This window comes from Uloborus diversus, unplaced genomic scaffold (assembly GCF_026930045.1).
Source record: "Uloborus diversus isolate 005 unplaced genomic scaffold, Udiv.v.3.1 scaffold_1214, whole genome shotgun sequence".
Taxonomy (NCBI): Eukaryota; Metazoa; Arthropoda; class Arachnida; order Araneae; family Uloboridae; genus Uloborus; species Uloborus diversus.
The window spans coordinates 23,345-48,871 of record NW_026557893.1 but is presented as its reverse complement, the minus strand read 5'-3'; the positions used below and the strand labels follow the sequence as shown (position 1 = coordinate 48,871).

Here is a 25,527-nt window from a genome sequence, read left to right as displayed (position 1 = left end):
AGTGCTTTGGTCGACCCAATAGAATATTCCCAATTTTAGGTGGTCCGAGGGGTTCTCCCCCGGGGAAAATTTTGAAAATCAGATATAAAATTCTGCATTTTTAGGCCTAATGGGGGGGGGGGGGGGCGGAGCTCAGTCTCTAAGAGGGAGCCCCTTATCCTCTCCGTGAGTGAGCCACTGTTGGAAGGGACTGAGATTTTTTTGCAACTTTTAAGCTTAAAGCGATGAATTAATAGTAGAATAATTCTCGTACCTTTTTTTGCTTCATCTTGTCATTATCTTCTCCCAATGTATCTATTTTTTAATTTCCATAATAGAAATTATAGTTGGCTTGCACGCAAGTAAAATACAGACCTTCAACTATCGTACTATAATGCAGATTGCAGAAGTAAAAACCCCACGTGGAATAGTTTTATGGCCAATATCCGGTGATAAAGACCTTATCGGAAAGATTTCCATGTGCATTCAATTTTCCCATTTATTTACTGGTTTAAAAGCAAAAGGATTTGGTGCACTAAAGCAATCTACATGAATCCATTGAGTCTTGAACAAGTCATGAAGTTTTTATGTACTCCTATTTTTATTACACCTGCATTTCTCTTTTGTTCGAGTTTTTTTCACACGGCCATCATCCATACCCAAATTTCACAGTTCTTGTCTTATTTCATCTTATTGATTCTACAAGAACTTGCAGTATTATTAGCGGCTTGTATCAGAAAGGCTGACATCACTCTCCGAGGGGTCCTAGTTTACTCCTGTCACCGGAGTAACTTATAACCATGCGTTTAGTACCGCCGTCACCTCTGGAGGCGTCAGTCGGTAGTACACTTGGAGAAAGAGGGAAGGAAAGAAAAGTTGTTGGTTAAAATTTTATTTGTTAGAATTCGCAAAAGATAACTTTTTTCAACTTTAGGATTACTCTGGAGATCTGCGTACTCACAGACTCCGCAATGCGAGGAGGAGGGGGGGGAGGGGCACACCACTAAGGGGCCCACGGCCCGAGAAACCAAATTTTCTTTAAAAAAAAAAAAAAAAACGAACACCTAATCACTTCTAGGATCTGATTACTGAATAGGCCAACTAGGCCGCGTGGCCTAGGACCCCCGATATTTAGGAGCCCTGAAATGGCTGAAACTACTTTAGTTTGCGGCTAAAATTGTTTTAGCCAATGGATAGAGTTTGAATACTGGGCCCCCCATAAAAATTATTGGCTTACGACCCCTCGATACCTTAATCGGGCCCCTAATATCTTTGCTGAAATTTTAAAAGTTAAAAATATGTTTTAGCAAATATTTGAAGAAAAAACGAAACTGAACTCATATTAACCCAGGAGCAGCTAAACTGTGCAACTGTGTCGTTTAAACACATTTTTAAATAGACAAAAAAATATATGTACGAAAAGCATGAAAAATCCGCAAAGTTTTAAAATCTCTCTTCAGGGGTGCCCACCAGGGGTCATGGCGCAGACTGCGCCATTGAAAGTTTTAGGGGGAATTTTGAGGGGTACTTTTTACTTTTCTGAGGGGGGGTTCTTGCTTTGGGGGGGGGGTCTTCGTGATATTTAGGGAGGTGCGCCCTTGCTCTTAGGGGGGTTGGGCACCCCTGAATCTCTTAATGATAGTTTTATCAGTTCTAAAAGGGTGAAAGCAAAAATTTAACTTGATCAAGAGATTGAGGTTAATGTTTTGTATCTCAACTTATATAAAAGGCAGACAACACCTCTAAACATCCCGGTTAATAGAGGAATAAAATGAAATTCAAAAAATGGATTCAAAGCGTTTAAAAATTAACCGAAAATGGTGGCGGTTATCAGTGGGCGGTTATGGGCCGGGATGATTTTTTGCAAGGAGGTCGAGCATTTCTGTTAGGGCCCGTAGGTGATCCCTAAATTGCCTATTTGGTAATTCGGCCCTGTTAACGGGACAAATTCAGAGAAATTAAAGCCCAAGGGGACCCTAACCTAAAATTAATATTTGCCCCGGGGCCCTACCTGGCTTTAATTAGGCACCCTAGTGTGCTATTTGTATAAAATTAGAAAGAGTGATCAAAAGCATCCCGGACAGGGCCTGATTTAGATATAGGCAGGTTCTAAGGAAAGATTTTTTGGAGTCACTATGCAGTCAAATCTTACTTTTAGTCATTAGCTAAAACAACTTTAGCCATTATGGGGCCCCTAAAAAGCAAGGGCCCTAAGCCACAGTCTAGTTGGTCTATTCAGTAACCAGGCCCTGATCGTGGCAAAACGTATAAGGAAACATATTGAAATAGTTACAAGGAAATCAAAGAATTTTAAAATCATTTTTTGCTACAATTTTTTTTTTCCGCTTCATTTGGGGGCTTCTCCTAGCACGGGGACTCTCGGCGATCGCCGACTAGCCGATTTGGCCAGTCTGGGTCCGCTCCTCTCTCTCCTTTTTCACACAGAATGATAAAAAAAAAAGTACCGGAGCAGCTTTATACTAATTATTACATGATTGAAAATGTAACCTATCATCAAAATGTAATCTATGTATGTGCGCCATTAAGACAAGAATTAAATCTAATGTATTTGTATTCTAAAAACAATACTTAGACTAAAATTTAAAAATTAATAATTAATTATTATGGAGAAAAAGTTTAGTTTATGGCGCCCTCTTAGATCTCTGCGCGTGGTGCAATTGCCCCTTTCGCCCCCCTTTCGGACGGCCGGTGGCACCAGGGCGCCGTAAAGTGAATGGTCCTAGTCTGAAGGCGCCATTATTTTATGGCAATTGCACCGCTACTAAGAAAACGTTTCAAACTGAGGAACCCTTACTTTTTTCCCTCCCTGACTTCATACACTGCTTCATATTAACTCTAAAGGAACATTTAAATAGAAGCCATCTGGTTACCCCAGGGAATAGTTTAACTTTGTCCAGAAAGGAATGATGGGGTCAGCAGGTGTAAACAGTGATGAATGGCAGAGGGTGATTTACTGTTCAGAAGTTGCCGAACCGCCCCCCCCCCTTTTTTTGTACTGATTGGGGAGCTCTTTTATTGCAACTATTGTATATCTTATTGAAACTGGAAAACTAGTACGTTATCTTTATGCGGGCACTTTACGGAAGATATCGCTTTCCCCCTTTGGCTATTGTCTACTTGAATGGTGCAAGATTTTAATAATTAGTTTGTCGCTATGGCTGAGTTTTCATTCGACAGATTTATAATTTTTCTTGAAGTATTTTCTTTCGTACTAGTTTCGATAGAAGTTTACATTCTTTGAGGAAAAGGGCGTCGTAAAAGGGGGCGCACCGGGATTCGTCCCGGTGTCCCGGTGGGCCAGCACGGGCCTGTGCATTACATTCCTTTTCATCATGAAATTTCCTTTCATTTGATACCATACATGATTTTTTTTTTAAAAAATTTCATAAATTTTTAAGATGGCAGTTAAAAAACACATTTGTCCCAACAGTACGGATGTATATTTTTAGTATGTTGATTAGGAATGTATTACCTACTATTTACCACAAGAATAATTTTCTGTTGCAATTTGTTTGCTCCCAAGGTGCTTTTTGGCCTATTTTTACTGCACTATTCCTGTCAATTTCAGTATGTTTGCATAATTCCTTCATGGTGTTGCAATTTTCACAAACATGAGAGTATTTATGTTTAAAGAAAAAAAATACATAAATAAATAAAAATAAAACCCCTGCCCTGTTTGTGTACATCCCAGAAGGGGTATATTGTATTATCAATTTAGAAACTGATATTATATGTTATTTTTCTTTCAATTTTTCATTTTTTCAGAATTCAGTTCCTTGGCCTCTTGCATTTCCTAAGCTTTTTTTTTTTTTTGCAAGAGGGGTGGAGGATACAAACAAAAGTGGAATTACAGTTGAACTTGTCAAGATGGAATTTATGAGTAATTAAAGATAAATTTGAAACTGAATTTTCTCTTAGTAAAACAAATGTGCAACAATGCCAAAGCAGGAATTTTTGCTTCAATAACTCTAACCTGAATTCCATCTTAACAGGTTTTACTCTATTTATAAAGACAAACACCTGAGGTGAGATTCTTTTGCTTTTGGCCATCAGGTAGCACGTTCCCCAGGACAACAATCATTCTTTCTGTTTCTTCTTTCCATTGCAAAAAAGTCTTTTTCCTCTCTGCAGGATCCTCTCCAGCAAAAGCAGGATAGTGCTTAATGACAGGTTGCAAGATATATACCATGGGAGAAGCATGTGAATCTAACAAGTACCATTTATGAAAAAGCTCCTTATCTTCCTCATTCTCCACCAACTCCATTGCAGATTCATAGTGAGGTTTTGGTAGTGATCTTGGTAATAATGTTGGTCCAATATTGTCATTAAAAACAACCTACATGAAAAGGAAATGTTTCATTTTCAAGACACTTGAAAGCAGTTCAAAACAAAGCTTAAGTATCATTAAAAAAATAATGTAAGAAATAATGCAATACCTTAGCGCTGAGAGTAAAAATATGCCGCCAAACGAGAAAAAAAGGCAGCCAAACCCCCATTGCAGTAGTCTACCAATAACAGAATGCATGCTATATACTACATGCATGCATGTATGAATGCAAGTATGAGGCAGTGAGAAGCAAAGGGATGTGTAAGTGGCAAAATAAAAAATTTGAAGATTACCAGTACAAATGGTAGTTGAACCTCTCATCTGGCTTGGGGCAAGAGATGGTACTAGAAGGTTCTATCATACAGCAAGACTTAGAAAAACTTTTCAATGAAAGCCTACCTAGGAGCTTATCTTTAAACGCGTTTTACTCAAAACTTGAAAATGTCCACTAACATCCTTTGCTTTTCGCTGCCTCATATATTTAATTTCACCAATTAGTTTTTTAGACTGGAAAAGTGGCGTCAAACTATTAGCTGAATTTTCCTCAACTTTGATTACCTCTCTGGTCGACAGAATTGTGCACGAAAGCCACAGTAGATGATAAAAACATTAATTTTTAGAAATTGCAAAATTATTGCATACACACATCACATTGGTTATAAAGATCTGTTTTCAAAGCAGATGTGAGCTTATAAATGAAACATCCTTTTTTTTTTCAATGAAAAAGAGGTTGCCTTGCAGGCAGAAACACGTAACAATAATTTGCATATTTCATTGTTATTTCATTTTCAGCTTGAATTTCAATAAAAATATCCTCAAGAAGTGACCAGTTTCTTTAAACCTATGAAAAGTGGCTTGCTTGTAATTTAGAGCGTCTTTAGTTTCCCCGGAGAACAGCATTGGTCAAATTTTAGTATTGACACCCTTTCTCCTAAAAGGAACATGATCTCCAACCGTTTTCGCTGGATTTCCCTTAAACTCTGCCAACTGAAGATTCACATCTCTATAGTCCAATCTCGAAGAAAAAACTGCTCTCAAACTCTGCCTAAGTGCCACAAAATCAGTATTTCTAAAATTGAGCACAAACCTGAAATTCTTTACTATGTGCATATCAAATTTAATCCCAAACCTAATACTGTTGTGGTCACTATCTCCAATGTATTCCCCTACACATAACCCCTGAACAGAACCTTCCATGTCGCAGAAAACTAGATCCAAAATCACGTCCTGTCGAGTACCATGAGTTACAATTTGATCTAAGAAACAATCACCAATTACTTTCAAAAATTCCTCTTCTCTGCTACTACTGTGGTAAAAATTATTCCAATCAATTCCTGGAAAATTAAAATCTCCCATTATACCATGACAGTTGACATACATTGAAAAAGACATTGCACAATCTAAAAAGTTTCTGATATTTACTTAATCGCATTAAGCTTGGTTCTCTACACAACAAAATTTCCATTACAGCAATTTTTTTAAATAAAACAAGAGAACGTTATTATATGGCAAGAATGTGTCATCTGTTGGGGCAGGGGGCAAGAATGCATTCCCTGTTGTCATCTATGTCGCTAAGGTGAGATGGACAGGAAGTGCACATTATTTTAAAGTTTTTAAACAACAACTCTGAAGACACTAAATTTTACTTACATTTTTATACTTCATCTTATTGCGCTGCTCATTGATTGATGGAAGAAATACTGCAGACAGGAGAAGAGGAAAAAATAATAATAAAGTAAGAATTAGGTATTAATCCATAAACTTACTAAAGTTAGAAGTCTCCTTCTCGTTCTCCATTTTTCTAATGTATTCATACATATACTAGGTATACTGTGATCCACGAGACCTACACCAGGTATTCCCCAATGTAAATCTGTGACATTCAGTTCATATCCCTTTTCTGCAGTGTACCTCCTCAAATAAGGGAACACTCTTTCAATTAGTGCATCTCTTTCCACAACAGAATCTGGAAAAAAAGGAAAAAGATTTGAAAATCAGTCACATGCTTTGGATCTATTACAAGGCCTGGCTTTAATTTACATAAATACTTTTATTTCATAAGTAAAATTAAAATGAACTGAAGGGCTAAAAATATGATTAACAGTTAATAAATATACCCACAATAATAACACAACTAAACACATCAAAAACATGCAGCTAAGGAGCCAATTATTTATAGTAGTTTAAAAAATTTGGTTCAAATGCAGTTATTCATATGTTGCTAAATTTCTCAGTACACAAGTTTTTTGAAATCCAAAAATGAAGTTACTCTTTTGAGTACTTAGTAGTACAATATAAGTATCAGAATGTTTTTTTTTTATCTCTCTTTTTTTTTTTGTCCCAATGAAGCTGATACTAACAGTTTAGGCTCCAAAGATTAAAGAACAATTCTCCCCCCCCCCCAAGGAGGTTAACAGCAGTATCAGCAAAAATGAATTTTTGAGAGGAATGAAAAGTTTCAGATTTGATAGTAATAATAGATAAATAATAGAATGAGAGATTTCCTTCATGCTTTATTCTTAGCTGAAACCAAATATGCAAGCTTGTTCAATAAAGTAAAAGCACAATTGATGATAAAAATGCAAAAAAAAAAAAAAAAAATGCAGATACTGCACTCTACCTTCAAACAGCAGATTTATAAAATTCCCAACTTAATTTTTGTTTTTATTCACAACTAAGGTCTCTCAATGGATTCAAAAGTGCATCAAACATGCAGGAAGTATTACCTCTTGCACATTTGAATCTATTGGGCAAACCTGAAATCCTATTTTTTTTTCAAATAGAAACCTTGAAGTGGTCACTACTGAAGCACTAGCCACTACCGGTGTGTTTACTTTAGTAATCATCATCTATTTTGAAACAATACAACCTTCTAATGAAAATTCCTCTTAAAAAAAGTAATTGTGAGAACAAATAGAAAGAAATAAAAAAGTGAAACAGCTTTGATGCTTCTCAAAACTTTTCATTTGAGTTTTCAAAACTAAAAATGAAGTAATCCATCCAAAAGAAAGCCTACATTTATACTTGTGCATTAAGTTGTGTCAGAAAAAAACAACTAAGTTCCTAGGAAATTTAGCAGCTATTAAGTGAACATTAGTAAATTGAGTATAATGAATTTTATAAAGCGTAAAACACATTAAAATAACATTAATGAACTTCAACACTTACAGTTCAAATTTTTCATAAGCTTTACTTTAAGTCACTTCTTAATCCTTTAAATGAATACAACTTTATTAAATCTAAGCATGTGTATTCAAATAAAATCTATGGCATCAAATATGTACATTATTTTAAAACCAAAACTTAGATGTTTCATAGTAAAAATCAACTGAAACTAGGCATTAAATACAAAACTAATGGCAGCCTGGCTAATGAGAAATGTCATAAGATTTATTTTTTCATTTGCACCAATTACAGTAAAAATACTTAATTTCTCAGTATAGTAGAATCAAGAGAGACAAAGCAATATCTACGTTTTAAGCAACTTTTCCTATCCTCAGCAAATACAATCAATGGAAATGTAGTTAGGAATTTTAAGTCATTATGGTGTCCAGTTCATAAATTGTTATTTCATGTTGTCATTATTTAATTATATTATTCTGAAATCTCATTTATGTTTGCAAGCAGATTTTCATTTAGTTGCAAAAAATAAATTGTGCAACTTACCCACATAGATTTCAGTAATGTCATTATTTTTTTTATGAGTTGAAGAAGTCTTAATAAAAATACAATACAAAAAAAGTTGAAATTCTTAGCATTGACGCATCAAGTAAAATAACATAATTCAAATAAAAATAATAAACAATAAAATTTTCTTAAAACTGTTTCAAAGATACTAGGGTGGTTTTGAGCAAACAACATTCACACAAACACTCGAAAGTAGCTAATAGATACCATAAAATAAAGTGAAAGGTTTACATAAATGAAGGTAAGAATAATAAAATGCCAAAAAAAGTTCTTAATTTTTTTTTTTAATGTGAACCATTAAACTCTCAGTAATTTTAAAATATGTTTTCCCAATCGCAATAACTCCAGTATTTTAACAAAAATCTCAGCATGCAACAAAACAATGCACTGGAACGAATACTTCAGGGAAACAATTAAATCTGTAGAAAATAATTCCTCTTATTCTGGTTTAAATTTATTAAGAATAGGAGGATGTTTTAATCCAGAGAAAGTTCATGTCAATTAAAATCAAAAACCAGACATTTACCATAAAAATCTGCAGCTATGTACAATGTAATCTCTTGGAGAGGAGGCAAAACTTCAATTTCGGCCACTCTGCCCAACAAAAGAGCCCGGACATGGTCAGGAAACTTTTGCAAATCAGGAAGACCAATGGCATCAAGAGATGGTGCATCTTTTATCAGTGGAGTTCCAGTCTAAAGAAAATTCGTATTAAAATGAGTGTATTATTCTTTTTTATAAATGCAAAGTGAAATTTTACGATGTTCTGTTACAAATCAAGTGCAAATTTTAAATAACTAATAAAATGGGCAATGTTGGACTTTCAAAATGTTAGTTGAGCCATTGCAAAATATAAAGAACTTTTTTAAAGTCAGAATTTTTATTCTAGTCCAAATTTGTGTCTGATCTTAATGACACTATTATTTGAAAATAAAATATAAAGGAAGAACTAAGTCAGAATATTTATTCCAGTCCAAACTTGTGTCTGATCTTAATGACACTATTATTTGAAAATAAAATATAAAGGAAGAACTAAGTTAAATAAAAGGCCAAGACTTTTGGAATTTGGTTAGACTTTTAAAGCCATGTTAATTACTTCGCCAGCAATTTGAAATCCCAGCAGGGTGATATATAAGTGAAGTCCAGTAAAATGAGGGATTACTGCAGTTCAATATAAAAGTTACATACCGTCCCTGGTGGAGGTGAACAAGATGATCCACCGGCGCTAATCGAAGAGAGAGCTGCATCCACAGGAACTTTGTGAGCTTGTCCAGAATCTGCGGGGCTCTCTGCCTGCTCTGCCACAGGAGCAGGGGTGGAGTTAGGGTCGAAGGATGGACGCCTGGATGACGAAGGGGAACCTTTGCCATAGGGCAGACTGTCAGTCGAGCGACGACGTCCATCATACGGAGACCTGAAATATTAGAAAATGAATAAACAATATACAGGTTTCCCTCGTATAACAAGGTTAATTCATACTGTGCTAAATATCAAAACCATGCTATAAGATACTTTTTTATTTATTTATTTATTTAAACTATTTTTTTTAAATGCAATATACCAGACAGCCCAGTTATCACATAAAGAGACTGCAGTTTTGTTCTAATTAGAACTCTTCAGCATGGGCGCCCATATGCAAAATTGTAAGGGGGGGGGAGGGCTCAGACACTTTAATCATGCTTAGCAGGATATTTTCCCCATGGAAGCAGATTTCAGGACAGATTACAGTCATTAAAATTTGACATTTTTAATTACTTATTCGTTAATGGCTGGAGAACATATGTTTTTACACTTTGGCAAAGAAAAAAGAACTAAAAGCAAGAAAATTCTAATTTCTAAGGCCCCTTACCCCCTATATGGGCACCCTTGCTCTTCAGTCTGGATGAGTGAATAACCGAGCTGGAGGCAGATGTCATTTCATTGAAGCTAAAAGTCCAACAAACTGGTAGATAAAAGTAAATATTTGTCACTAGCGAGTGTCCGCAGCATGGTGCAGTTTGACTCATGAATTGAAGGATGAGATGACATCTGCCTCCAGCTCAGTTATTCACAATTCCAGACTGAAGAGTTCTAATAAGAACGAAACTGCAGTTTCTATACGTGATAACCGGGCTGTCTGGTATATTGCATTAGTTCTGCCTTAGCCCTGGCTAAGAGGTGGTAACTTACTGCTGTTATTTCATTTATCTTTATGTACAGTGAATTTCTGTAACCAATAAACTTCAAGGGACCGTAATTTTTGTAAAATGAATTTCGTTATAAATGAACTCAAGTACAGTAATGGAAATTACATCAGGATTAAAAATTTATTTCATTGAAACAGATATTTTATTGTATTAGTATTCGTTTCAACAAGATTTCAAAATTAGCTCAGTAAATTTAGGTCTAAAAATAGGGTCGATGCGCCATAAATTTATAATTAGCTGAATTTTTCAGGATTAGTTCCTGAACATGTGTAGAACAAATCCTAAAAAGTCCCCTTAGTTCCCATGTGAGCTTCTATCCAAAATGGTGGATCAAAGATGGCCGCTTAGTACTTTTTGTTTTCCTTATAACTCGGTCAAAAATGAAAAATTTTCAGTTCTGAAAAAAAACTGTAGGCTCTAGAAGTAATATTGTTTCGATACATAACTTAAAATAACCAATAAAAAATTTCTAACATTTGTTTTGATACAAAAAACTGAAATTTCTGTGTTCTATATAATATGCAGCAGAACAGAGATAAGCTTCTAAAATAAATAATTTTTTTAAACATTTTTAGAGTACAGTCGAGTCTCCATATAACGAAGTCGCAAGGGACCTTTGAAAAGGTTCGTTATATAGAAACTTCGCTATATAGAAAGTAGTAAATTTTTATGGTTAATTTTTCATGTACATTAAGTTAAATCCTTTTTTTTTTTAAGGTTATATACATGAAAACACGAAAAATATTGAGTATTTTGAAGTTAATTTAACATAAGTAACAAATTAAAAAAATAAAACTAAATGAATTAATTAACTAAAATTTAATTAGGAATGCCACTTGCATCTGTTGCACAATTGGTGAATTTTAGTAAATTTTTACATAAATAGGTTAAAGAAATCATACCTAAATTTCGTCAACGACAGTAGTTTTGCATTGAAAATAGTCCGTGATTTTTTGCTGCACTTTTGAAACACATTTTTCGTAAAATTCTTCACAAGAGTGAAGTGATTTAAACACTTCTTCTGGAACATCTTCTTGGTATTGCAATCCGCAACGAATGGTGTTAAAAGCTTTTCTGATCTCATATGTGGATGGTTTCGATGGGTAGTATATTTCCGTATCTTGATCTTCATCCTCATCATTGTCATCATTACTCATTACAATTGAGTCCAGAATTTCTTCTTCCGTCAAATGACCAGTAGTTGACAAACCATCATCAATTGTTAAAAAATCTTCTAAACTGACATCATCTGTAAAACTATTCTTCTCACGGTAACCGTCCCAAAGTTCTGTAACATCTGGCTCACTGTCCACGTGAGACTCCTGTTCTTGTTCTAATGATGAAAATTCCTTCGCAAATCCAGCTTTTCTAAATGAATTGGAAATTGTTGTGACTTTCACATCAGATTGCCAAGCTTTAGACAATTCTGAAATGCAAGTTCTCGAGTCTACATATGTTTTAGAAAACTGTTGGTTTTCTTCAACACAGGCAATCATTTTTCGCAAAATTCGCTTTTGGTAGTAGACTTTTAAATTTTTAATTATCCCCTGATCCATCGGTTGCAATTTCGAGGTAGTGTTTGGAGGAAGAAAGATAAGTTTTATGTTCTTCACTTTGGATTTCACTTCAGGTGGATGTGATGGGCAATTGTCTACAAATAATGCAATCTTTCTTTTTTCTTTCCCAAACTTTTTGTCCAAGTCCAATAACCACTTCTCAAAAATTTCGTCTGTCATCCAAGCTTTTCTACTGTTCTGATAGTTCACTCCTAAGGATTTGATGCCTTTGAAACATCTAGGGTTTTTACGCTTCCCAATAACTAGCAACTTCAGCTTTTCTTCCCCTGTCATATTTGAAGTAACCAATACTGTAATTCTGTCTTTGCTACGTTTTCCACCAAAACACTTGTCTCCTTTAAAAGTAAGAGTTTTATCAGGGAGACATTTGAAAAAGAGTCCCATTTCATCGCAATTAAACACGTCTTTTGGCTGGTACTCTTTTAATACCGGTTTTAACACTTCATTTTTCCACTGCTCACAACTTTCATCCGACACATCAACACTTTCTCCTGAAACTACTTTGTGCACCAACATGTGACGTTTTTTAAATTTGTCCAACCATCCAACACTTGCTTGGAATTCCGAATAGCCTAATGCGTTGGCAAACTGCAATGCCTTTTCTTTAATTAGCGAAACTGACAAAGGTAAGTTCTGATCCCGCATGGAATGAATCCATTTTAAAACAGCTTGATCGACGTCGTCATACACGCACAATCGTACTCGTTTTGCATTGGAATTCCCTACTTCACCAGCTTTACTTAAAATGGAATCCTTATTTTTTAGTATAGTGGATACACTGTTAGCAGGAATGCCATATTTTGCAGCTACATCTTTCTTCTTGATGCCGCTTTCAACATCATTGAGAAGTGAAATTTTTTCTTTTATGGTTAAACACCTTCTCTTTGACATTTTGAGCAACGCAGCACGTTGCAGAGCAAGATGAAAATGAGCGAAATGTGCACGTCAGTTCAAGAGTGAGAATCCATCACACCACATCCGGTCAACACATTTCCAAGAAACCTCACCCCCTCTGGGAATTCTTCCCTCCTCCTTTCAAGTCTCTCTCCTTCCATCGACACAAGTGACAAAAAGAAAGGAATGTTGAAAGACAAGATAAGAAAGTTGTAGTATGAGTAATCCTCGACAAAAGCACCAGAAGAAAGACTTCTATTTTCGGAAACATCGTCTTTCTCCCACATAAAAACTTCGCAATAGAGAAATTTGGCCATTTGATATTCGTTAAAGGGAGACAGATTTGCATGCTTTTTTATTGAAACTTTCAGTGTCACCAAACATGCTTCGTTATATAGAGAACTTCGCTAAATAGAGTGTTCGCTATACGGAGACTGGACTGTATTTTTTTAAAAATATTTTCCTTCATACATTAGTCAATAGTTGTTATTTTTCAGTTTAAAAAAATGCTATGTATGTTTGAATTGGTGCTTGTGTTTTACCGACATTTCCCCATAAAAAATTATAAACATAATGATCTGCAAACTGTGTTTTTTTTTGTTGTCTGAAATGCAAAATTTTCGGTGTGAAAATTCAATGCTGATCTGTTTAGCTGTTTGAAACTACCATAAATCGTAAATTGGCTTCAAGTTCCTTTTGTAATATTAAATGAATTTAAAAAAAAAAAAAAAAAACACTCACACACACACAAAAATCGTTCAAAACTTTTTTCTTTTTAATAAAAAGATCATTGTTATCTCAAAATAATATTTTTTGTACATTTTAGATTGCAAATAGTTACTCAAGAATGATTTTTTTTAAAATTATGTTTCCATATAATTATGTGACAATGGAAATTTCAGAACTGGTTAAACTTCAGAAGAAAAAAGGAGTTATTATTAATTAGAAATGAGCGTTCTGTTCCGTCTTCCTCAGTTTTTGACCAGGATGCTTCTGTTTTCAAATCAAATGATAATTTACAAGATATCTCAAATATGAATTATCCCCTCAACTACCCTCCATTCTTGGTTGGGTTTCTCTGTGAAAGGATAAAAATACAAGCGTGGCAGCTATCATTGAATTAGTAAAGCCTTTTGTTAAGCCACACACCACCAATCGCTTTATCCATTAAAGATGAAAGATTTCTTATGCATGCATTGGCATAGGACGAGTCAGACATATAATTAAAACATATTTCACAAATACTTCAGGTGTCTTCAGAAAAAACTTTTTATGTGAAGCTTCTAGGTTTTTAATGGATACGCTGATGCATTACCAACTAACACTGGGAAGAAACAAAGAAGGATGATGTCGAAAATGTCTGAGATTAATGCTTTTTGAAGAAAATGTAGTGGGAACGACTTTATAGTTTAAATTTTTGCAGAATTCTGAGAACAAATCAAGATTAATTCAAATTATGATGGAATACTTCCGATTAGAAGGAACGACTGCTGTACAAGTGGATAGGGAAGCCAATGTATTAATTTGCTCAACTGAGATAAAAACATGCCAGAACAGCTCCAGACCAGTCACAGTAATAGGTATTGATACAGATCTGCTCTCGATTCTAAGTGAAACAGGTATGTCTGGATCATCATTGTATTTCTTGCCCACAAACCAATTTAATACAAAGAAAAATGTTACAATATATTGAAAATACAGAAGTCTTGGGTGTCTTGAAGGATTCTCTTCTTTTGCTCCACACAGCCACAAGATGCGACTCCGACTCCATGTCAGCTATATTCAGAAAAGGTAAATCTTGAGCTTTCAAGTTGCTAAAGGAAAATCTCAAACTGCTTTCGCTGATCTCACAGCTCAGTAGTTTCCAGCTTGATCCATCCACATAAGGTGACGCATATTGTAAAAGTGTTGCTGAAATATCTTTTTGGTGGGGGTAACACTTAATTCTCTAGACATTTTACCATACAACCGCTATAATAATTAAGTAACCAAAACTTCTTTAAAATTTAAAGCTTGGGTGGAATGGTGAATACAATATGATTAATAATACAATATAATTAATGGTGAATACAATACTGTTCCCCATATCAAATATAAATAATTGCTATATAGGTGCTGAAAACTGAATAAAATTAGGAGGGGCAGCAAAATCAAATAGGGGGGGGGTAATGGGGGAAAACGCTGGTCATATTTTGATTCAAGGGCTCACTTTACATGAGAATCATCAAGAATAGTGTCAGATGCATTTTGAAGGGTATTTTTTAATGTACAGTGTAATGGGTACCCGGGTTATCGAATATAAGTATAAACATTTCAAATGCCAAAAAAACTCCTCCCCCCCCCCAAAAAAAAATGAGCTGATGTGTGCATCACATGACTTCCTTTTACTCCAATTTAATGTCATTTTCCCATTATTGACAATTTTAATGTAATTCAATAGTTTACTCCCTAAATATCACCAACAATGGCCAAATCTATACCAGATTTTTAAATAAAAAAAAAAAAAAAAAAAAAAAACGCCAAATTTGTCGCCAAGTTGGCGACCAAAAGACTGGGATATATCTCCAAGTGTCCACCAAATTATAACACCACTTGAGTTTACATCGAAATTAACAATGATTTCCCTCCAAAAAGGTGCAAAAGACCCCCTTAGAAACACCCGAATGCAACCAAAAGAGAAGGTGCACAACTAGACCCCACTAGGAGTCCACGTACCAAATTTAAACTTTCTAGGACATACCGTTCTTGAGTTATGCAAGATACATACGCACATACACATACATACGTACATACAGACGTCAGGAGAAAACTCGTTGTAATTAACTCGGGGATCGTCAAAATGGATATTTCGGGTGTCTGTATGTTCCTAGGCATATATCCACGTGTGGTCGAGTCAAAAAAAAACCAACATTCATTCGGGGGTGAGCAAAATAAAAATTAAGGCCAATTTTTGAGTGAAAATTTTTTTGCGAAAACAATACTTCCTTTTTTGTAAAAGGAAGTAAAAATGTTTCTGAAAACACTGTTACAACTTTCTTCAGTTCAGATTCATGTAAATAACAAGGACTAAAAGCAAAATCACCAAGACTTAGTTACAAAGGGTAAAAATTATGATAAAAGCCCCAAATAGGCACCAGGTCATTGACGCTAGCGTTAATTAGGTACAATAATGAAATAATACATAACTGAATTTACAGTAAAGAAGAGTGATAATTTAAAAGCTTTTACCATTAGACATTTCAAACATAGCAAATAAGAACCAAGACACGGAACAAAAATAATGCTCTGCACTTCCTTAAAATGAATCACAGCAGTTGAGTTCTAAAAAGTATTTACATTTATGATTTCAACCAGGGTTGGCAGGTTTCTGCCGAGGCGGTAAAAACCACTGGTAGAAACCGGTTAAAACCGGCATGGCAAAAACCCCTTGCTGCCACATTTATGGCAGAAACTCAAAAAATGATATAAATGCAATTCCTGACATACAATAGAAAATGTATAAGAAAAATAATTAAATATTAACCCCAATACAATTTATTTACAACACTATCACTATTCAAAATCAAATTTTACATTGTTTTCACACTGCAGCAGCCTGTAACAAAATACAAGTTTTGACGCTGTTTAAACCTAAACAATTTCACAATTTGTTGTGCACAAAGCAGAAATTTGAGAAGATTCTTTCAATCCCAGCAGAACTAGCTGGCATTATCATCAAAAAACAAGCAGGATTCACAAAACTTTCATCTATATCACATTTTTTCAAATTGAACCACCATGCGGTAGCTGGAGTAGTTGTTACAACTTGATTGGAAAAAATAGGTTTCGGGAAAAGGGGCCAATTTGTTTTGTAAAGCTATGGTATAAAGTACATAATCAGGGTTAATATTTGTGAGTAAAGTTCAGACACTTTCTTCTTGATTACATGATAAATTTACTCCCAAATACTTTGGATGGAGCATATAGGCGAATAAATGTTTAACAGTAAGTGCTTGATTAAATCTGTGCATCACTTCCTTCTCAAAAGCACACATAAGAGTGTCTTCTTTTGTTAAACGAATCCAAACATCGCAAGCATCTGCAATTGAGCAGTTCTCTTTCTGAACTGAATCCAGAGCAATAACAACAGGTTTTATCTGCAGCAGCAAGTGTTTAACTTCTTTGCGAATCATCTGATTATTTGTAATCTGAACAATACCTTTGTCATGAATATCATCTTCATGTTCTTCTAGTATTTGTAAATAATATGGGTGATTCTTCATAAACAACTATAAGCAGTCCACCCGGCTATTCCACCGTGTATTACAAGGTATATGTGGTTTCACAGCTTTTGGGTACTCCTTTAGCCAAGCTCTTTGCCTGTGATGGTTTCTGAAATATTTCTGGACTGAAACCACATGTTTAATGAGAGAATCTGGTATGATATCCAGTCCAAGAAGATTTAAGTAATGAGCTGAACACCCATAAGATGTAACAGATGGCATTTCTTCTTCAACAATTTTCCTCATTAACTCCATCTTGTGTTCATTATCAGTTACTAAAGATAATACTTTGCAGTCAGATTTCGTTTCAAGCTCTATTATTGCATTGTTTACTAAATCAGCACAGTAAGTTGCAGCAGCAGGAGCTCTTTGAGAATAGCTTTATTCAGTTATATTAAGTGTAAAATGAATGTTCCCGAATTTTGGAATTTAATGAAATAAAAAAAATCTGTATTTGTTTAAATATTTGATATATTAAACTTTATATTGAATGTAGTGATGTAAAATACCTGGGTATTTATTTTTAGGGGTAAATACCCAGGGTATATACCAGGGTAAATACCCAAAATGGGTAAATACCCGGGTATTTATTTCAAAAATTTATATTCAACTAAAATACTTTTCTGTATGTATTCCATTATGTATATATACAATGAACCATATACAAAACAATAAAGTTTTGCCCAAAAATTGTATTTTGAACACATATTTAAAGAATTATTGTGCGAAACAGCTTAGCAATCTAATATGATATTCACATTAAATGTGTTGGATATGTCTAATCAATGTTGATAGCCAAATTTCAGATATAAAAAGTCATTCTACAAGAAGAAAAAAGCTTAACTGGTTACAAAAAAAAAAGCAAACATCATTTTTTAAGGTCCTAGTCTTTTATAATACAGTAATATGTCCCTGCATGACATCAAAATGTAACGAAGTGTCGCTCAATTTATTATTACTATTTATTTACCTATATCTTATGCAGAAATTTCCTCCAAACTTAGTTCAATTGTTCAAGTGTATTCTGTATCACACATATATATATATATATACACACACACATAATATACATAAACATTTAAAATTCATTTAAAATTTTTAATCTTTTATTTTAGGGTTTATGTTTAAAAAAGAAAATATTCACCTTTTAATACTACCTAAAAATTTTTTGCAAAATGCGCAATTACTAGGGGATTTACCCTGCCTTCGGATAAATACCCAAAAAAATATTTACCTTCCCACCCTACAGGGAGCAAATGCAAATGAGCAAGGCAACAGAAAAGAAAATTTTGCTTTTTTTTTGCTTATTAATGTGAAAACTGTTTCTATATTTTCCATGTTATCACTTAAATATCAGTAAAATAAATAACATTATAGTGTCTTAATAACTTCTCAGTTTATTCTTCCAAACATCCCTCATGCTTCCTTTTTTTCATTTTGGATATGACTAACCTAGATTGTGATTTTGAAATCCTGAAGTTCATAATGAATTGCTAATACTTCTCCAATTATGACATTGAAAAGAAAGATTCTTTGGTTCACAATATGTTTCTTTCATGATTTCATCAAGTCTTTCAATAAAAAATATTATAAACTGTGTAATACATATGTATATATCAGTTTTACCAATTTTTTCATATTTAGATTCTTAAAAAAAAAATTTTCATTCACTTTTTTGCATTTTTTATAAAATACCCAGTTTTTGGGTATTTACCCAGGCCTTGGGTAAATACCCGGGTAAATACCCAAAAAATATTTACCTACCCGCTGGGTATTTACCCGATCCACATCACTAATTGAATGCAAACAAAATTTTTATAAACAAACTGAAAAATTTGTTACTTACAACATTACAAGGCTAAAATTTCTAACACATAGCAATTTTAACTATGATACATTTTACTTTGCTTTGGAAATGTCAGTCTTGTTATTTAACATATTTTTACACTAATTATTAAATAACTATTATATTAAGTTTCTGCAATGACGAAATGGAGTTATATATTTTATTTTACTTAATTGCCTGTCATTAAGTAATTTCTAGAGCTATTAAAAACATTTTCTAGTTTTTGCCAGTTTCTACCAGTTTCTGTCGGTTTTTACCGGTTATAACCAGTTTCTGCCACTGGCAGGGCAAAAACCAGTTTCTGCCGGCAAAAAGCCAACCCTGATTTCAACGCATATGAAAAATTAATATTACAAAAGAAAGTTCGTACCAGCATTAAAACCTTAATTTCAAACTATTAAATTTGAAAACCTGAATAAATAAACTTAAGGTCAGAATTTTAACTGGAATTTTGAAAAAAAAAAAAAAAGAATTATAATAAAAAACAATACTTAAAAGACCTTAACTAATTATGCATACAAAATACTTACTGTCCACTCTGAGCATTTTTATTGTCTTTATCTTTTTTCTTTTGGGCAGAGGAGCAGCTACTTCCCATGATGACGTCAGACGACGACGAACAATCAGGAATATTTCAGCATGAAGTAGGCTCGAGCAACTATGAAGAGCCTCATCATAGCTTGGTAGAGAAAGCTGTGTAAATAAAAAGAAAGTTTAATACAACATTGTAGCAATCAATGTTCAAAATCTCTGGTGGTCCCACACTAGTTATGGCCCCAGCTGTGGGGGGGGGGGGGGTCTAAGCAGGGTTTGTTGATTTAAATCAATTGATTTGAATTAAGTGACTTTTTTTAACAAAATCATTAATTAAAATCAGTTGATTTTACTTTTATAAATTATTTCTGCATTTTTAGGACGTATTGCTCTAAATGTAACTATACTGCATTATACTATCTTAACTTCCACAGGCAAAACGACATAGATCCCTCCTTCTGTGTGTGTAACATTTTCACTTAATTGCTTTCACTACAAAATTAGTTTAGAACAAAATAAAAATTTTGAGTTTTTCTTATACACACCATGATTAATATAGTTCAGAAAAGTAATTGTTCAACATATTATTTTACACTAAAAATGTACATGACAATGGAAACTTTATCTTCAAGCAAACCATAAAACAAAATCACATCTTATCTAAGCATTATAACGTTTTTATAAATCTTAAAATATCATTGAATAGTTAGAAAACTTATCTTAATTTTAAAAGTAAGTTGAATGGATTCATCTATTGCATGAAATATAATATGCTTATAAATGGAAAGTAATTAATATCTATAAATCTTTGAACATTTTAAAAAAATCAAAAATATCTGATTTAAATTTAAAAAATTTGACTTATTTGATTTAAAAAAAAAAAAAAAAAAAACTTGCAAGTTTTGAAAAATATAAAGCTAAAATGCATTTTTAAAACTAAAAATTTGAAAATTTTTGGGGGATAAAACCCAAGACCCCGCTTTTTACCACTCTTATCTGTTTTTTGTACATTAGGCGACTGAAAATTTCGTTATAACACAAATGTAGTTGTTTCTGAATTGCATGAATTTCATGTTTATATTTTTCTTTTCTTTTGCATCTGTAGGAGGGAGGGGGGATGACACCACAAATTACCACCCTAGATGTCACCCATGCTAGGTACGCCACTGCAAAATGTATGTTCTCTGATTAATGCATCTTAAAATAATTTAATTAAAACAAACAAAACATTTTTTCTTAATAAATTGCTACATGCACATTATCTGTCAGAGAAGTCAACATGTCTTGTGTTATAAGGGGTACGTAGTGGCACACATGGACTTAGGTGCTCTTCCCTGCAAGATTCATAAGTACGCCCTAACTAATACTCACCACAAAAAATTTAATTATAATATTGAACAAAAAAGGTTTTTTAAAGGGGGCAACACAATCTTCTGGTGTCATTCTATTGAACAAGGAAAGCTGTTTAATGTTAGGTTTGTTGCGTATATTTTTACATTTTGAGAAAGAAGATTTGCTTTTGTAATTAAGTGTTGATAAACTTGAAAGGAGTGACAGAGAGAGAGAGAAAAATCGCACTTGAGATCCCAGTATGGGATATGCCCTCCCCTTGCTGCAATCGTTGTTTGGCATTGTCTCTCCATGCTAAGAACCAGATTATCCAGGAGTTCTTAGGGTAAACGTCTCCATTCCTCCTTTAACGCATCTTTCAGCTGATGGGTGTAACCAGGAAGATACCGTCGTGTCGCAAGACGTCTCCCTAATGCATCCCACACATGCTCTATGGGATTTAGATCTGGAGAGTAAGCTGGCCAATCGATTAGTCTAATGTCTTCACTTTCCAGTAGCTCTTGAACATTAGCAATATGGTGTGGCCGAGCATTGTCATCCATAAAAATGAAGTCTGTTTCAATGGCCCCTCGGAATAGACGCACATGGGGTAGGATTACCTCCTTGCAGTAACGATCTCCAGTTACAGAACCTCGGACGAAGATCTGAAGCTCAGTCCGCCCGTTCAACATAATGCCACCCCAGACGAAAACTCCAGGTTCACCGTAACGATCTCTTTCCGCAATGTTATTGGGATGAAATCAAGCTCCAACCTCTCTTCAGATCAACTGATGTTGAGAATCGCTTATAGCACTAAAACGACTCTCATCTGTGAAGAGGATACGACTCCATTGATGAGGTGTCTAGGTTTTGTGTTCTCTGCACCACTATCAACAGTGCCGCCGATGGCTAACTTTTAAAGGTATGCAGCCTTCAGGACGTCTAGCAAATAAGCCACCTTTGTGGAAGCATCTGGCCACTGTAAATCTTGATACTTGTCGTCCTGTGGCTGTGCACAGTTGCTGAGATATGGCGCTCGCTGACTGAAAACGGTTTCTTTTTGCCTGTATGACAATGTTACGGTCATCTCTTGGTGTTGTCTTCCTTGGACGGCCACCACCAACCTTCCGAACAGCTATACCAGTAGTTTTAAAGACATTCCAAGCACGAGAAACAACACTTTTGTTGATCCCAAACACTTTGACGACACTGGTCACACTACGCCCCTCCTCAAGCTTCCCAATCATTCTTCCTCGAGTAAAGTCGTCTAAATAATTTCTTGAAGACATGTTTCACAAAACAAGTCACTTGCACTTGCAGCGAATGTTTTTAACTATGCCTTCTTCATTCTTTTATCACAGCTTTGACCTGCGCGCGCCGACCCTCAAGTTTTACGTACCCTTATATCACCTATGACGTTTTATTTCTAAAATTTGCATACAAACAGTCTTTCTACTGAATTACGTGCATATTGTACTGCAATTTCATGGCTATCTTATATTTTGTTGAGGAGCTGTGGCCAAAAAACCACTTGTTGCTTAAGTTTTGCACACCAGTGTAGGTTAGTGTATTTTATGTTTAGATAAATGTTTCTGGTGTGAGCTGTTTGATGATATCTTTAAAATCAAAACTAGTTAGCTGCATTATGTAAATTTTGTTTAAGACAAATGAGATGTTTAATAAACGTAAAATGCTTATAAATTTATTTAGAAACATTATTTTATGCAAAACCTCATTTTGTTTTAGTTCAGTCACACCGTATGCGGACCAATATACATCTTCATGCTTGCAGGTCCACATAAACTAGCCACTTTTTCTTCAGGGGATTTTTTTTCTTCCAGGATTTTAAGCTTAATTACTTCTACTAATACTTACATCCATTCAAAAATCATGTCCGCAAGTCAATAACAATTTGTGTATTTGTTCTGCTTAAAAAATTAAAGTTACAGTAGAACCTCGATTATCCGAGGTTTTTGTTAACCAAGCCGATAATGAAGTCTCTTTTTCAAAAAAATAATGTAAATTTAAGAAAATGAGGAATTTTCAACTTGAAAATGTAAAAATATTTTCTGGAACTGTGTGTGTTTGTTTTTTAATGCAACTTTCAATATTTAACTTGGAATTGCTAAAATAATTATATTGACTTTTTAAAATGTACAAGTTATTTTCCATTTTAGTTTCTTTAACTGTAAAACATTACTTTTTATCTGTCCATCTTTTATAAATATTCTATTGTATTTTTAATTAATACAATTTACGATCCTTACAAGTTTTTATATAAAGTTTCTATTAACCGAGAATTCCAACATTTGAGGCTCCTGAGGTCATTATTAGCTTGGATAATCGAGGTTATACTGTATAATTATTTAAGTTCTGCAAAGAGAAATTTCATATACAGACTGCAGCGTAAAAATAGAGTGACATGAAACATTTTTGTTTTTCATGATGGTTCGACTTAAACCATATATTATGCAGTTACACAATTATCATTTTTCACCATCTCCATTCCTCCCCCTCCCCAGATCACTGTAACAGGGACTACCAAAACAGACAACCAGAATAACCCAAAAGTGTTGAAGCACAGTTGCGAGCTTCAGACTTAGTAAGCATTACAAAATGTAAGCTTATACTACTGAAAACAAATACTTAATTGATGCAAATTGCAAAAAATTTTGAATTTGACACAGCATTTTAACTTATGTTACATTTTGGGAAGGAATAGCATTTTTAATGTAAGCAAACAAAAATGAAAGTATCATTTGTGCTGAAGCATTGGATAAACAAAAGCTGTGTTAAATATGTTGCAGATAAAAATATATAAATCACTCTTAAATTTGTCAGCTAGGTCAAAATTATTATCTTAAATTTGAAAACTTCAAGTTTTGTACACAATTACGCATCCGATTTTTGGAATTTAAATAAAAATTGTTTAGAAAACTGAAGCTGTCATTAACATTCCAGGGCAAGAAAGATGCCGCAAATTTTTGACCCAAAAAGAAGTTCATTTTTTGCACAAAATGACAAAAATATAGCGTGAAACTTAATTACCAAACGAGAAAAAACATATTAATACTGAAAATTTTTTTTAGCAGGTGTAATTAATGCAGTGACAAACCGAATTATTTTTTCAGCTTTAAAGGAAAGCTAAAAAAGCATATCAGAGTTCATTCACAAAGCCAGAATCTTTCACAAATTACACAATTATGCCCTAATTATCCAGAAAAAAAAACATTAATGTAGTAAAATGTTGAAGAAGTCACTGCATTAAATTAAAAAAAATAAATCACATGCGCAGAAGAATACTATTTTATAATCATCGAAATAACTGTTTCACACAAATATAGAATTTCAATAGGAAGAATGCAGAAAATGTACAGCAAGAGTTATTTGATAGATCGCCGGCACATAAATAGCAATAAAAAATATCAACATTCAATGTCACTTCAAATTTAAGTTACCTCGCAAGACACAAGACCACTGGAGTCGCCAATTTTACTGGCGAATACAAAATGAACTAGATTATTTACAATATTACCATAAATGAACTCACAAAAACTCCTAGAAAGCTCTAAGCAAGAAAATTTAGGATTACGACCGCCTTCGACTGACTGCACCTCCAGCCGGTATTAAACCGCCATATTAGAAATGAGAGGAAATCCGATGCGCGCGCATTTATTCGCAGAAGCGACCGACGCTGCTTTCGGAACGATCGATGGAATGAAAGGCTCTGTATTTTTGCACAGACCGTTTTCGGGAAATAAGCACCTGCTTCAAAAGAAATACCAATTAAATCAAAAATAAATAAACAAAAAAAAAAAGTACAGAGTTCGAGAAAGAGAAAAAAACTAAAGTAATTTCCTTGCAATATAGGCTACTGAAAATTATTCTATTTTTAGTTTATCCATCTACGAGAAAAGATATGAAACGAAAAAATGAAAACGAAACAAAAAGTAAAAGATAAAATTTTACGAAAAAAAAAATTCAATTAAGCAAAAAGAAAGAAACAGAAGAAAGAAGATTAACGAAAAACGAACACTTAAAAAAAAAAAAAAAAAGCTTCCAATCAAGAAAAGGTATTTTAGACAATTTGTATACAAAAATGAAAAAAATAATGGATTTATATCTTACTAGCGGTACCCGCACGGCTTTGCACGTAGTAGAATATTAAAAGGTCATTTGGTTCGCCTGAACATATAGTTAACGTCTACTGGGCGTTAAAGGTTTTTTTTTTTTTTTTTCAGAAACCATCAAAAACCTTAGAAATATTTTTAAAGATGAAGCAAGCTCAAAAGCAAAAAGAGACTTTTTTTTTTTCAAAATTAAGCGCTAAATGAAATATTTCTTCCCCATAGGATCAAATTAAAGCGAAAAATGGACTTAAAATTGGAACAGAAAAAGAAGAAACACAAATTTTCAAAAGTACGCTTCGAGGTGCACACCCCTATACTTCAAATTAATTTTGTGCAAAATTTCATGAAAATCGGCAGAACGGTCTAGGTATTATGCGCGTCACAGACATCCAGACAGAGATCCAGACAGGCCCGTGACAAGACTGATCGGCGCCGTCGTACAAATGTCTTTTGAGCATCTTTAAGCCGTGGCGTTCGAGAAAAATCTAGTTAACACTAGGAGTGAGGTTTTTTCGTCAAATATAATGGGCAAAAAATAGGTTTAAAATTTAATTTATTAAAAAAACAATGTGTAAATATTCAATTTTGGAATACAGTGTACATTTTTACTTCATATCTCGAAGTTATTTCAAGTTCAGTAGCCCATCTGATATGCTAATGCATTTTGGAATAAGAAAATATTCTAATATTAAAACTAACGCCGCTCTAAATATCTCCCTAATCTCTAATTCGCAACTCCAGGGCTCGAATACGCT

General features: G+C 34.0%; 1 protein-coding gene across 1 annotated transcript; it reads right to left on the bottom strand.

The window, feature by feature from the left end:
- Positions 1 to 4,000: 4,000 nt before the first annotated feature.
- On the bottom strand, positions 4,001 to 24,263 carry LOC129232501 (uncharacterized). Its single transcript, XM_054866647.1, has 6 exons — positions 24,193 to 24,263; positions 19,310 to 19,472; positions 9,203 to 9,428; positions 8,541 to 8,709; positions 6,094 to 6,293; positions 4,001 to 4,336 (listed from the first exon to the last, which is right to left on the bottom strand). The coding sequence occupies exons 2-6, from the start codon at positions 19,375 to 19,377 to the stop codon at positions 4,001 to 4,003; spliced, it is 999 nt and encodes a 332-aa protein (XP_054722622.1). The 5' UTR covers positions 19,378 to 19,472; positions 24,193 to 24,263.
- Positions 24,264 to 25,527: the final 1,264 nt, after the last annotated feature.

Excerpts from the sequence above, each read along its gene's own strand:
- LOC129232501 (XM_054866647.1), bottom strand. The coding sequence starts at position 19,377 with ATGGGAAGTAGCTGCTCCTCTGCCCAAAAGAAAAAAGATAAAGACAAT. Across the intron at positions 8,710-9,202 it reads GTTCACCTCCACCAGGGACG|ACTGGAACTCCACTGATAAA; the intron begins GTATGTAACTTT and ends AATTTTCTTTAG. Across the intron at positions 4,337-6,093 it reads GAAGGAGACTTCTAACTTTA|GTTGTTTTTAATGACAATAT; the intron begins GTAAGTTTATGG and ends CTTTTCATGTAG.